The following is a 14035-nucleotide window of genomic DNA, read 5'->3' on the forward strand; positions in this document are numbered from 1 at the left end:
TAATCATCTCTCCTTGATCCCAGATATGATATTTGGTCTTTATGATCCTGATTATTAAATTAATTTAACTATTTTCAATGAACTAAATGTCACATCACACTGTCATCAGTTCTCAGATTTCACCCTCTCTCACTGATAGGACTTGTTTTCATTTTGTTTTTACAGACATTTCAAACAGTAAAAACCACAAGCATCTGCAGGTCACACAAAGGTGGGTGGTTCAGCTTCAGGTGAGTTTGACAGGTGAACAGGTGTGAAGATGTCAGACATATGAGGAAGAATGAGAACAGGTCAGAAACGTGTTTCTAAGTGACTTTATTGGCGCTTTTATTAAGTTTCAGTGAGTCGTCGCGTCCCCACACACACACACACACACACACACACACATACATACACACACACAAACAGACAAACACACAGACTGTCGGAGTGACTCTGATGCTGATCTGGATCAATGTAGATCTACTCGGCTCCCTGTCCTCCCATCTGCTCATCTTTGTCTTTCTTCTTGTGACCAGAGACAATGTCATCAATGCGCAGCAACAAGATGGCCGTCTGAAAAATACAAGTCCATATCTGTCAGTGAGCATCATCAGTATCAATCAGTATTGATCAGTATTGATCAGTATTACGTTTTTGTCCTCACCTCGACGGCAGTCTTGTACGTCTGAGCTTTAACAGCAAGCGGCTCCCAGATCCCCAGAGACGACATGTCAGACAGAGAACCAGTCTCTCCGTCCACACCCCAACACACACTGTTGTCCTGAGTGTGTTTGGCCTGAACACAGAGATACAAAGAGAAAGAGACGGAGAGGGACATGGACAAGAGACACAGAGACAGAGACACAGAGAGATAGAGACATGGGGAGACAGAGGGAGACGCAGGATGAAATCATTCGTAACACTAGAAATACACAAGAAATTTAAATTAAGTTTTGCATCCTGAAAACCCTCATTTTAAGAAGGTAATTGACATTATAAATAAAGTTTTATTGTACCCTCAGTGAGGTGAGCACTCGGATGGTGGAGGCTCCACAGTTCTGGATCAGGGTTCGGGGGATGACCTCTAGAGCCTGGGCCACAGCGCGGTAAGGCCACTGTTCGATGCCGGTCAGAGCGCGAGAACGCTCCGTCAGACGCTTCGACACCGCCATCTCCACAGCGCCGCCACCTGGCAACAGGAAGGGGTCCAGCAGCACATTACGACACACCTGCATGGCATCCTGCAGGTTCCTCTCAACCTCCTGCAGATCAGAGACATGGGTCAGTAAGTGGTCCACTGTGACAACACCGTGAGTCGATGTGAGAACAACACGTGACCTGTGACCACAGGAAACTGAAAGAAGTGTGAACAGCTGATAAAGTTCATATGTGAAGAAGCTTCTGGATCACAGTATGAAGAAGCAGGAAGAGACAGATCGTTAAAGGTTTTATAAATAATGATAAGTAAGATGGCGGATGCTCACAGCGAGGATCTCCTTGCTCGCTCCTCTCAGCAGGATGGTGCAGGCTTTTGGATCTTTACACTCAGTGACAAAGGTGAAATACTCATCACCGATCTTCTTCACCTCAAACAGGCCTGCCCCCAAACCAACGTCTTCCTCACGCAGCTCGTCAGTCCGACTGACGATACGAGCACCACATGCCCTGGGAGAGAGAGAGAGCGTGAGAGAGTGAGAGAGAGAATTCACTATCTGGACTGGAGTCACAGGGACCACGACCTGTGGTACGAGTCACAGCAGGACAGAGGTTTTCTCAGAGTACTTTCCTCGCTCTCTGCAGAGAGGTTTTCATCATAAACATCTTGGTAGGAAAAAAGTTTGTTTCTCAACAGCTCATTGAGCTCTCACTAGTTTTCAGTGTTACTGTGTAAATGATCAGCATCATGACAGGTCATCCTGAGAAGAACATGAACCAAAAACCCTCACTGCAGCTAAAGATGACAAGTGACTACACAAGGAATAACAGTTTAGAAGCCACTGTTCCTGCTGTGTCACATCATATCCATTTGAGAGCTGATTGGACAGTCAACATCATTAACAGTTGGTTTACCTGGCGATGCGGTTGTTGTCGGTTTTCCTCACACGGCGGATGGCGGTGATATTTGCCTTCACCAGGTAGTGCTGAGCCAGATCTGGAGACACACAGAAGCTGTTGTTGGTGTTGTGTTGTGAGATTTAATTATTATTTGTTTTTTTGGTCTTCGTATCTTTATGTATCTGCATAATAAAATTTTTTTTACATTCAGCGGCCAGCTGACCTGGTTAGGGTTAGGTCAGGACTGAATCACGGTGAACTCTTGATTATAGACAATAATCATAAATTTATTAATGTGAATGTGACTCATTAGGAAACATAAACATGATGTGATGATGAAGTTCATGTTTGAGATAAAACATGTTGCAAATTATTTAAGGAGTGAGTGAAGTCATGTTGTAGTTCAGAACCAGATGTGGTCCAGGTGTGCTGTGTGATACCTGATATGCCCTTCTCAGTGAAGATCAGGTCTGGTTTGAGGCGGATGATGTCCTCGCAGATCTGCTGGATGTACTCTTCCTCCATCTGCAGGATCCTGGCGAAGTCCTCCTCCTTACTGATCTCTATGTCGGTCTACAGGGGGTCAGTAGGACAAGTGTTGAGTACAGGTACAGCACCGCGTCTGAGTGTGACATCATGTTAGTGTGATCGAGTACCTGGCTCTCTCCCTTCTTGTACTCCAGAGAACAGTCCAGCAGGACGATCCGAGGGTCTTTGATCATGCGTCTCATCCTGGGATGGGTCACGTCTTTGTTGACCATCACTCCTTTCAGGACATACGAGTCCTCAATGATGCCCCCTGGAACCTGGATCAAAGGAAGAGGATCGACAGAATTAGCAGAGTCAGGATGGATCTGAGTCATCAGTGCAGATCAAAGTCTTTGGACTCGTACCTTCTCAACCTTGGCGTACTTCTTAATGTCTATCTCTTTGCGTCCATTGTCCTCCAGCTCCACAGTACGAACTGCGTCCAGAGCGATGCTGCAGGCCAGTTCAGACCAGCGGCTCAGAGCTTTGGTGTTGATGGCAGAGTGGACAATCTTCAGCATCATGGAGCGGTCTGCCGTGTCCACGGGAGTGCTGGAGGGGGTCAAAGGTCAGTCAGTAACCTGATGAACTCCTGTCTAAATGAGGTACAATCTGTCAGTCTGGGTCAAAGGTGAGTCTCTGAGTTTGGTGTGAAGACATCACTGAGCTGTGATCAGAGAGCTTCACTGTTCCTCATGCAAAAAACAATCAGCAGATTAAACATCATGAACCGGTCAGTCAGTCACAGCTCCAGTTCAACATATTCAATCAGAGAGGATTCACTGAGAGTACGGAGCCAGAGGTGGTGTTTTCAGATTCACCGCTGTGCCAAGCCGTTATTTTATTTTTTTTAATCATTTATTTTAAACCGTCTTCCCTGGCCTGTAAATAAGGTGAAATCTTCCACTTGCAACATTCACAGAAACGACATCACACTGCTCTTATAGAGCTGTTTGTGTCAGGAGCATGTGGTCTTCAGTCCTGTAAGAAACCATCCCTCTGTCAAATTCCTACCGAAATTCAGGACTATCAGTTCTGGTTCTCAAGTCTCATTAAAACCCCCAGAGACTGGTCTGATCACAGATTTAGAGCATACCTGATCTCCTTCAGAGTGTCCAGCATGTCCTCCAGGGCCTGTCTATAGGCGCTGATGATGATGGTCGGGTGCATCTGCTGCTCCAGAAACTGCTCCGCTACAGACAACATCTCCCCAGCTGAGCAGACACAGACAGACAGAGACAGGCCCATGAACAGTGTCTGTGATTTGATCTACAGCAGCTGACTGAGGACAGAATCTGACAGGTTCAGTTCAAAACTGCCAAAGTAGCTCATGTTCTCATCTCTCCTTATCTTATAATAAGATAAAAACTTCTAGTTCCATTTCCAAAACAGAAACTGATGTAAAGGTGAAAAACGTTCAGTTCATCTTCCTGACATGAAATCACTGACAACGTTCTACTCGGTTCCTGAACCTGACAGGAAAAGCCACTGAACCAGCTGCTCTGAGGGTTCAGTTCTCACCCAGTATGATGACAGACGTGGTCCCGTCTCCCACCTCCTCATCCTGAGTACGGCTGATCTCTATCATCGACTTGGCTGCAGGATGCTGAACCTGGATCTGTTACCATGGAAACACACGATTTGTTTCATGTAATGCTTTAAATCACCACTACAAAGCAAAACTAAGCAAGTTCCCCTCACCTCTCTGAGGATGGCATTTCCATCGTTAGTCATCACAATTCCTCCTGTGGGGTCGAGCAACATCTACACACAGACACACACACAGTCACTTAAGTCACTTTATAAAGAAAAAGACCAAACCTCTGTCCACTGAGGATTAACTGTAATAAACTGTTGACCTGAGGTGACCAACTACAGATGAAACACCAGTGTCATTTCAGACTGGACTGTGTAACACTGTGACTGAGTAATATCCAGTATACAATAATGTTATCTATTACCACATCCTTCAGCCTCAGGATGTTTTTTTTAACTTTCTGTGCCGTGATTGGACGACAATGTCTCACCTTCATCATGGCCCGCGGGCCGAGGCAGGTCCTGATCACATCTGCGATCGTCTGAAAAACAAAGAGGCTGGTTACAGACCTGACGGTTAAAATGCTGTTCCAGTATCACACCCAGAGAGACCCATTATTCAGTTTGGTCCCACTTCACACAAATCTACACACCTGGAGCCTCCAGTCTGTCCATCAGGTCAACAAGCACAAACAATGATCATCAGACAGAGGAGATGAACGAACAGGGAGACACAGGGAAAGTTTCTGTCTCTCTATCAGTTGTTGCATTTTTTCTCCTGATGAAGTTGACTGCAGCTCCAGACTTCTACCACCTGAACATTTGAAATGAAGCTGTGTCTGATCCTTTCATCACCGCTACAACTGAACCAACATGGTTGTTCCATTTGAAGATGTTTAGGAAGAAACTAAATGATCGTTAGAGGAAAGTTTGTGTGTGAAACCTTTTTATTCATCCGACTTATCTTGTGACCCTTGTGGGGGGGCCCGACCCCCAGGTTTACCTTTGCAGCATTGATGTTCCCGGTCTGGACTTTACGTCCTGACTCTCTCTTCACGTTCTGGTCTGCATGGGGTAAAAAGTAAACAGACAGGAAGTTAATGACACAACACACTTTTGAGTTTATTATGAAACTCAGACAAACAGATCAGAACATAAATGTTGTATGGATATTGATATCGATTATTATTTCTGATGTGAAATCTTCAGATCAGGAGTGGTGATCAATAATGTGTCAATATAGAAACAAAACATATGAACTGAGTGGAAACTAAATTCTGCTGCTGGGGGAGAGGAACTTCAGAGAACACAGATCATACAGAGAACGTAGATCCACACTGAGGTGAACTGTGAAGATGTGTGATGATAAGATGAATGATTTATTCTGGTTGCTGCATTAACATCCAGTCAGTGAGACTAGCAACACACAAAAATAATAAAAAATAAAATCAGTAACAAACTGAACGCAGAGGATTTTAACTTTAACCGATGCCTCCAGATTGAGACTTTATCTAGTTTTGGAGGATCCGTATCAGTGAGGGTGTGGCTGCTTCAACAAAACATCTCATCATTTACACTTTAACACCGTTAGCCGGCATTAGCAGTTAACACAGTGACGAAGCTTTCTACCAGCCGTGAAGACTTCATCTTCCCACTGTTAACCGAACACATAGATGATAAATGGTGGAAGAAGCTAACTGCTAACCAGCTATTTGTCTATTTATGCTGAGTAACGGGGACATAGTCATTAGTTTAGCTTAGCATGTCGACGTGCTCTACCGATGAGCTTGTCAAGCTAACGATGCTAACAGTTAGCTTGGCTAGCACACCGGAGGAAGCACGTGCTGTGCCGGGCCTCTGTGACGGTAAACAACCACAAAGCGGAGACCGTAACGGCACCGAGCTGCCCCTGTGTCCTGGTTAACAGTTTATAGCTGTACAGAGTAAAGTGTGAGCGTGTTGGAGACACTTACTGAGCACTAAGACCTGCTGGCCGATCATTCTGACTGCGAGACCCGGACCACAGCCACCTAGAAGCTTCTGAGAGGCACGAGGAGAGGGAGGGCTCAATCCGCAGGGGCGGCAAAACCAGCACAGACAGACCAATCAGCTGACAGGAACAATATGACAGACAGATTTTTCACCAATCGAGTCAATAAGCTGAAAGCGTTAAAGCGATCACTAGGAAACAAAGCTCGGCCTTTTATGGCGAAAACCAACCAGACTTTATTTAAATTTTTCATGATTGTAGACAATGACAGTGAGTTAAGGGGGTTTTTATTCTTTCTTCTAAATTTAAAACGTTAATGTTGATGGATCCATATAAACTGTCTGTAATGACAAACTATTTCTAAAAATAAATATATTTGTACTGGATATCCTTAAAATACCATTAAAAAGGCATAGATAAAAATGAATTATTTTCAAACGAGAATTGGTGATGTATTTTAAACACAAATATATTTCAGACATGTTTTTACCCATCTCGTCACATTTCTTTCATGTTATATGTTCTTGGTAACAATTTAATTTAAGACAACTGGATATCTGTTGAATAATCAATAATGATTTAATAATTAGTTTATTGGTTGTATAATCAGTTTATAAAGGAGTAATAACTGGTAACAGGGCTAACATAACTTATGTGCCCACAGGAAATAATAAATTACAATAATCATGGAAAAAGAATTAGTCACATGGTAAATAAAAAACACACACACACACAAAGCTGTATTCAAAACTGTGCAAAGTTTTTTACGTCATTTTTTATTTGATGATTTTTATGATTTCACCTCTGTATTAATTATTAGTCTGGCTGAGGTCAAATTTCATGTGGTGATAGTGAAGTAAACAGCAGAGTCTATCAGTCAATTTATCTTTATTAAATTTTCTCAGCTCCTCTTCAGTGTAAACAGTAAATAATTTCTTCTGACAGTCATAAGGCTCAGAATACATGTTTGCATCAGTAAACAAAGAGACTTCATATACATCCAAAAAATAAAGTCTGTCATTCAGAAACAAATATAAAATCCACAGATGAGATTAACAAAAAAGTTCCACTGCTTTTGTGCATAAAATCAAAATAAATATTCATCATTGCTCAGAACCACATGACAGGAAAATATCTAAGGTTTTATTTTGAAATGAAATTATACAGTAAGATAAAATCTCTTCTTCTGTGTTTTATTTGAACTCAGAAGCCTTAGACTTTACAAACAGGAGTGTGACGACAACCTGAGCAACAAAGTTTTCACATGTATGCATCTGAAAAGTGTCAGCAGGTGATTTAACGAGTCGATCGACGACCGGCTTGATTATCTGTTTATGATTCCTCAGCTGCAGCCAGAGGTTTGAGTTTTAACCAACAGTGAGGTGAAACTGTCAATTAGCCTGTCAGATAATGATTTTGATGACGGAGAAATAATCTGAACCATTTGTGACACAAACCTCCACCATCAGTGTCTCATGTTTTCTGTCTCAGTAACTGAAGATCTTTGGGTTTCAGACACAATAAAACATTTTAAGACGTCACCTTTGAAAAAACGAATTGATTAAAATCAATCTGAAAATTAATCAATGGCTAAAATGTCAGTTAGTCTTATTCTAATCTGAAGGCAACAGGAGAAGAGTTGGTACTTTAAAAAACCACCTAATCTGTAATTTATGAACTAACATTTAAAACCAAACGTTTTGTTGTGTGAACTCATTGCATCTTATTATTTATTTATGTTGTGATATTGAAATTTGCCAAATTCTGACTTATTTTATGTCATTAAATCACAGCTGTTTTTGTTTTTTACAGTATCGGCCTCACACATCCAGTATCAGTTGTGCTCAATCACTTATTCACTACGTTTCCCAGAATGCCCTTTAGGAGTCACCAAAAAAGTCACCATGGGTGAGCACTGACCGTGCCCTCTGTCCCACATGACCCATGAAATAAATAAACAAAACTAATAAATAACTTCAAAATTAATCAGCTGACAGTCACATGGCAGCACACAGTCTGATGATGTCATGTGATGGCAAATTCATCATGATGGACAGGTTTTTTGTGGTATCTGGGGTATCTGGTAAAACCAGCAGCTGTCCTTTCATCAATGACTGTCTCTGGATCAGGTCCAGATTCAGGATCAGCCAGGATCAGGACTCCTTTTTCGCCCTCCCCCTGCATGTTCATTGTCATGGAAACCAGTTGGTTGCATCCCTGTAATCAGACCTGATTGGTGGACAATGGATGTGTCAGAGTTCGTCCTTGGACCCGCTGAAGACCAGACTGTGACTCGCCTCGCGCTTCAGGAACTTCAGGAAGTCTTTGAGCTCTCGACCCCCCTGAGAACAGAGAGATGTCACCTGATCAGCTGACCCCGCGAGGCCAGAGTTAGAATAAAGCTTCTGATACACAGGAGTTGTGCATTACCTCGTATCGTATGGGCTCGTCCTTTTTACCCACTGGAGCAAAGTAAATGGTTGGAAACCTGAAGACAGAGACCAAGGGAGGTTAAAAAAAAACAAGATCTGAGTCTTTGATTTGATGGTTCACGAGTCCTGGTGTAAAGGAGCTACATGTAAGTTTTTGCTATTGCTACATAGTCAACGTTAGCATTATCAGCTGCAGCTAGTTTAGCATCAAACCTCATTCCTTTACTCACCAACAGCTGTCTCCAGAGGTGGAAAGAAACACCAATGTTAAATCGTTTTGTTTCTATTTCTATCACTTCTTTTCTTCTACTGAAGTTAGCATGTTAACAAGCTAGCTTTCAGATACAGTCACTGTAGCCTCCAGTCTGTCCTGAAGACGTAGCTGCTCAGAAGACACATTATAACCTCTCGTATTATAACAACGTCACTGCACATCATTAAAAAAACAGTGTTATTGCTGAACTTGATCATCATTTAATGGAAAAAATCTGGTTTAAACTACTTTTTATATAAAACTTCTGTGGAAAAAGAAGAATGACATCATGCGTGTAACACTACAGACACACAAAATCCACAAATTCACATACATGAAGAGAATTTAATTTGAAAAACCTGATTCAGCTCTTTATTACACCTGATACAAAAAACAACCAGCTGCTGAGGCAACAATCATCTGGAGGCCACACAGAGTCAACAATACACATCTGCTGGAGTCATGTTGACAGAGTGAACTCAGGATATACAAGTGATTCATTTTATAGCTGGGAAACAGAACTACAGAGCTGCTGAAGATTCTGCTTACAGCTGGATACACAGACAGAACAGACACAGAACAGAAAGTGACTTATTCTCTAAGACTGACAGAAGAGTTAACTGAAAATGGATTAACTATAAAGATAAAGACATCGTCACATGTATGATTGTTTCTGGCAACAATGTAAATCATTGTACAAGAATTTAATAACAGTTCTGTGAAATGTGACCTCTGTGTGGTTGTGTGTTCTGATGTTGTATTTGTTTTATTTGTGTAAAGATAAAAAAGCAAATAAAAACTCTGCTCACCCTTGAACATCGTAGCCCAGCGGGACATCGTTATCAATGGCATTCATCTTGGCGATGACAATGTCTGAATCAGAAAACAGCTGAGAGGCAGAGAGAGAGAGGGAGGGAGTTTCAAAATTTACTTTAAGACCAGACTGAGACCAGGACTGAGACCTGGACTAGAGGAGTCGACCAAAGTACAACACAAAGACAGTCACCTCACAAACTATAACACAACATTATCTGGACCATTGTGATAACCTAGCTGACCTGTTAGTCTGATGTTAGCCTGGCCACAGAAAAGAGCAAGTACAAGAAAACAATGAGAAGGAGCTCCTGTGCTCAAAGACAAAACTAAAACTTTAACAAACTTTATTTGATTTTTAATGTGTCGCTACAGCAACAATCCACAGCAGCACCGGGTCTGACTTCAAGGTAAATCAGCTGATCATGTGATCTCAGACAGATGAAAATTTTAATTTATTCTGTTGATGGGCTGAAGGGAAGCAACAGGGCTGATGGATAATGTGGTCTTACAGCCCTTGAAAAGGCATGTTCACTAACTGATGCTGCTGATGCTGCTGATGATGATGATGATGATGATGATGATGATGATGATGATGATGATGTATGTACGTACCGTGTCAGCCAGCTCTTTGTAGACCGGCTCCAGTTTCTTGCAGTGTGGACAGGATGGAGAGTAAAACTCTATCAGAACATCTTTATTTGGATCATTAACGACGTCATCGAAGGTCTCAGCAACAACTAGCTGCGGCACAGAACCAGAGAGGTCAGAGGTCACAGGGAGGAGGTCAGAGGTCACACTCTGCACAATCTGATTTCTACTGGACCTGACTGAATTAAGGCAGAACAGACTCAAAAACATGAAACCGTCTCTCAGTCTGGTCTCACCTTGACAGCAGCGGAGTTTCTCTCAGGTATGGGTTCAGACTTGACGTAACGTTTGAGTCGACCTGTGAAGTAATCATCCAAAAATCTCTCCAAGGACTGACCGTCCCTCCTGAAACACACACATTACCTCGGCTCAGCATGTATGAGGTCACAAAAGGTGAGCAGAGTGGCACAGATATGTTTTAAATATTTCATGTGTTCAGACACATTAACAAATATGTTAAGGCACATTCAACTTAGCCCAGTTCAGCCTGGTTACGTACGTGAACTCCTCTCTCATTGTGTACTTGTGGCCCAGTTTGGTCCGGATCGTGACGAATGGCAGCTCTCCTCCGTCTGACATCCCCAACCCGAAGTCTTCCTCCAGCTCAGACAGGAAGTCCTTCTTATTGGCTACTGAGAACGTCAAGCCCCGCCCAGTGTATTTTGCCGCCACCTTCATTACCCTGGCAATAAAACACAGGGGAGGGGCTTAAACCGCCCTGTCCTCAGGTAATAGAGGTTGTATGTGTCTATTACCTGTATGTGTGTTACCTGTTCCTCCAGTAGTTGGACCCTCTGGTGTTGTGATGGTAGTCAAGGTCATAGTACGCTGTCAGCAGGTCACGAACTCTCAGACGATCCCTGTTCTCCAGAGTCATGTGAGGACACAGACCATAACTACAGACAGGAAGAGACAGGTAGGAACAGGTAAACAGACAGGACATCGAAAAGGTAGAGACAAGTAAGTAGAGACAGGTAAACAGATGGGTAGACTGACTTCCATCAGATGCTGCTGTACTGAGGTGAATGAGGAAACTCACATGTGGTCTCTGATGAAGCGTCTCAGAGATCCGATGGTCAGGTAATCTCTGAAGACCACGACGCTGTCCTCAAACTTGTTGGTCAGTCTGGGAGGTCTGAACAACAACACACTCCTACAGGACAGGTGAGAGATGACCTTTGAACTCTGAGTCACTGACTGTCACTGTTTTCTGACCTCTGGATAAAGATAAATCAACAAGCAGGTATTTCTTTAAATATTACACCAGAGTGGAGGTTCTTTTAGACCTCAGGAACTCAAAGTCACACAACACAGAGGAACATGACAAAGGAATGTCGTACAGGAACTAGTGTAAAGGAAAGCGTCGTAAAGGAACATGACGTAAAGGAACATGATGTAAAGGAATGTGTCATAAAGGAGCGTGTTGTAAAGGAATGTTTTGTAAAGGAATGTGTCGTTAAGGAACGTGACTTAAAAGAACGTGTTGTAAAGGAACGTGACGTAAAGGAACGTGACATAGAGGAACGTGTCACAAGGAGAACGCATACTGTAATAAAAACATTTAACTCAAGGTACACTCATTCACCTGAATCCCTTTGCCTTCTTCAGCAGGTGTAACTTATATAACCTGTCATGTGACAAAGGTATGGAACTTGATTCAAGTACAGGGCCTGTTGAAAAACTGACCAAAGTTAGCTGAACAAGTTCCACCTGCTGAAGAAGGCCATGGGATGCGGCCAAAAGCCTGTGTGGACTGAGGTGACCCTCAGCAAGTAACAAGTAAGAGAATCATTTCAAACTCACTCAGAGTGAACTCCGTGCCCCTCCCCCAGCTTCAGGTCAGTGGTGTGAGCAAATCTGAACTGTTCTCTGAGCAGACCTGCAGCTTTCAGAAACTCTGACAGATGAGAGCTGTCTGCACCTGAAAACACACCTGGTTCACAGGAACACAGGTTGGGCCACATCATGTTACACAGTTAACATAAAGTCATGTAATGTAACATGACATAAAGTAACAGAACATCATGTTGTCTCACCTATGATACTGGCATCATAGTGGTTAATGAAGGTCTGGAGGTCTTCCTCTGTCTTCAGGTGAACTGAGTCTGGACCGGTTTGCTTCTTCATGTAGTGATAGATTCCGTCTGAACACACATTTACACAGTGTCAAATTCTGTTTGTGTATTTATCTTATTAGTGTGTGTGTCTTATTTTTGTTACCTGCTGTGCGAGGTCCGTCGTAGGGGGCAGAGTCTCTTCCACTCCTAAAAATCTTAAGAGTGGGATAACCGGAGACCCCAAAACGACCACAGGTCTCTGAGTGAGCGGTACAGTCTACCTGAAACAGGTGAGGAGAGACAGGTGACACAGATAGGTGAGGAGAGACAGGTGACACAGATGGGTGAGGCGAGAAGGTGAAACAGATGTGAGGAGAGAAAGGAAACCAGCAACTCAACTGTTTTAGACCAGTTTCAATCTGATTCACAGAATCATTGTTTCTCTTGAAGGTCCAACTCTTCTCATTTAATTGACAGTGTTAGCATGTGCTTAATGTTACCTTTGCTAACTGGACAGTTCCCTTCAGTCTGGTCGCTGCTTTCTCAAATTCTGGAGCCAATTTCTTACAGTGACCACACCTGAGAGGAAGAGGAGAGATGAAGACAAGAGAGGGAAGAAAATGAAGAAATGGTCGGGGCAGATTAAAGATAGGAAGAAAAGAAGAATGGGAAATGGGGAGGAAGGAGATATAGCAATTAAAGTGGAAGGAAAAATTGAAGGTGATGAAGAAGTGTAGGAGAGGGGAGAAAGGAGGGGAGATGAAGAAGTGAAATAGAAAAGGGGAGAAGGGGAGGAGGAGGCATGGTGGGAGATAAAATAAAACGAAATAAAAAAAAGGGGATAAGGATAGAAGAGGGAATGGAGATGAAGAAATGGAGGAGGGAAGGATGCATGGAAGTAGAAAAGGTTACAAATGAGGAAAGAGGTAATCAAGGAGGGAAGGATGTAAATATGGAGATAAAGTGATGATGAAAAGAATTAAAAAGAGAAATAGATGGAAGGAGAAGAGTGGAGGTCAGAGGGATGAAAGAGTGAGAAGTGGTGAACGGCAGAGGAGGATGGATAGAGGGATGAAGGAGGACAGGTTAACACAGCAGTTTATCAGTCCGCCATTCTCTACTTCACAACAGAAACGCATTAAAACCGTATTTTCTGAGCTAAAGATGCTAATGCTAATATGCCCTCCGTTACCACGGAGCGTAGAATTTCACCAGCATGGTCTCGTGTTCCGTTGCCAGGTAGTCGAAGTCCGCGTCACCGAGCTCGAGCACGTCTCTGCGCGAGGACAACGCGGCGGGTAAACAGGACATCAGCGCCAACGTGACGACGGGAAGGAGGCGGACAGCGGCCGCCATAATGGTGGGAAAAGATGAATGATTCCAGACGTAAAATAAAAAAAATATGACGGAGATGGTGACCGTTACAGACCGAGAAAGACCCTCTTCATCACACCGAGGGTTAAGGTAGACTAAAGCACTTACGTTTCCGGTCAGGACTTTCAAACTAAAATCATTATTGGTACCAGACATTGAGCAGGGCTATTTCAAAGTCTAAAAAAGAAACAGTAATACACATTTAAAGACAAACTCGAACACATCATAATGTATAGCTTCTCCATACACCCGACACGCTAAATGAACCTATTCTAACTCACTATTTAGTACTTTTATACTGAATATCAGATCAGTTTATATCCGGTATTAACATGTCTAACTGAAGCTAACTTGACTAATCTCT

At 42.9% G+C, this 14035-nt stretch overlaps 2 protein-coding genes across 3 annotated transcripts; both read right to left on the bottom strand.

Annotated features, from left to right (window-relative positions):
* Positions 1–298: 298 nt before the first annotated feature.
* On the bottom strand, positions 299–6164 carry cct3 (chaperonin containing TCP1 subunit 3). The gene is made up of 14 exons (XM_022747415.1): positions 6075–6164; positions 5105–5166; positions 4593–4643; positions 4267–4329; positions 4087–4183; positions 3662–3779; positions 2931–3117; positions 2694–2843; positions 2478–2610; positions 2053–2134; positions 1467–1647; positions 999–1244; positions 647–778; positions 299–555 (listed from the first exon to the last, which is right to left on the bottom strand). Exons 1-14 carry the CDS (start codon positions 6100–6102, stop codon positions 463–465), a joined length of 1623 nt encoding a protein of 540 aa, XP_022603136.1. The 5' UTR covers positions 6103–6164; the 3' UTR covers positions 299–462.
* A 711-nt stretch (positions 6165–6875) lies between these two features.
* LOC111223318 (protein disulfide-isomerase A3-like) lies at positions 6876–13742 on the bottom strand. Of its 2 annotated transcripts, XM_022747417.1 has the most exons (13): positions 13490–13742; positions 12798–12876; positions 12461–12578; positions 12277–12384; positions 12044–12173; positions 11280–11393; positions 11011–11136; positions 10740–10922; positions 10477–10585; positions 10205–10333; positions 9586–9665; positions 8522–8579; positions 6876–8433 (listed from the first exon to the last, which is right to left on the bottom strand). In XM_022747417.1, the coding sequence occupies exons 1-13, from the start codon at positions 13651–13653 to the stop codon at positions 8344–8346; spliced, it is 1488 nt and encodes a 495-aa protein (XP_022603138.1). In that variant the 5' UTR covers positions 13654–13742; the 3' UTR covers positions 6876–8343. The 2 variants fall into 2 exon arrangements, with proteins under 2 accessions (XP_022603138.1, XP_022603139.1); XM_022747418.1 differs by lacking the exons at positions 6876–8433; positions 8522–8579 and adding an exon at positions 9162–9327.
* Positions 13743–14035: the final 293 nt, after the last annotated feature.

Source organism: Seriola dumerili, unplaced genomic scaffold (assembly GCF_002260705.1).
Source record: "Seriola dumerili isolate Sdu_G_001 unplaced genomic scaffold, Sdu_1.0 BDQW01000110.1, whole genome shotgun sequence".
In the NCBI taxonomy this organism is placed as follows: domain Eukaryota; kingdom Metazoa; phylum Chordata; class Actinopteri; order Carangiformes; family Carangidae; genus Seriola; species Seriola dumerili.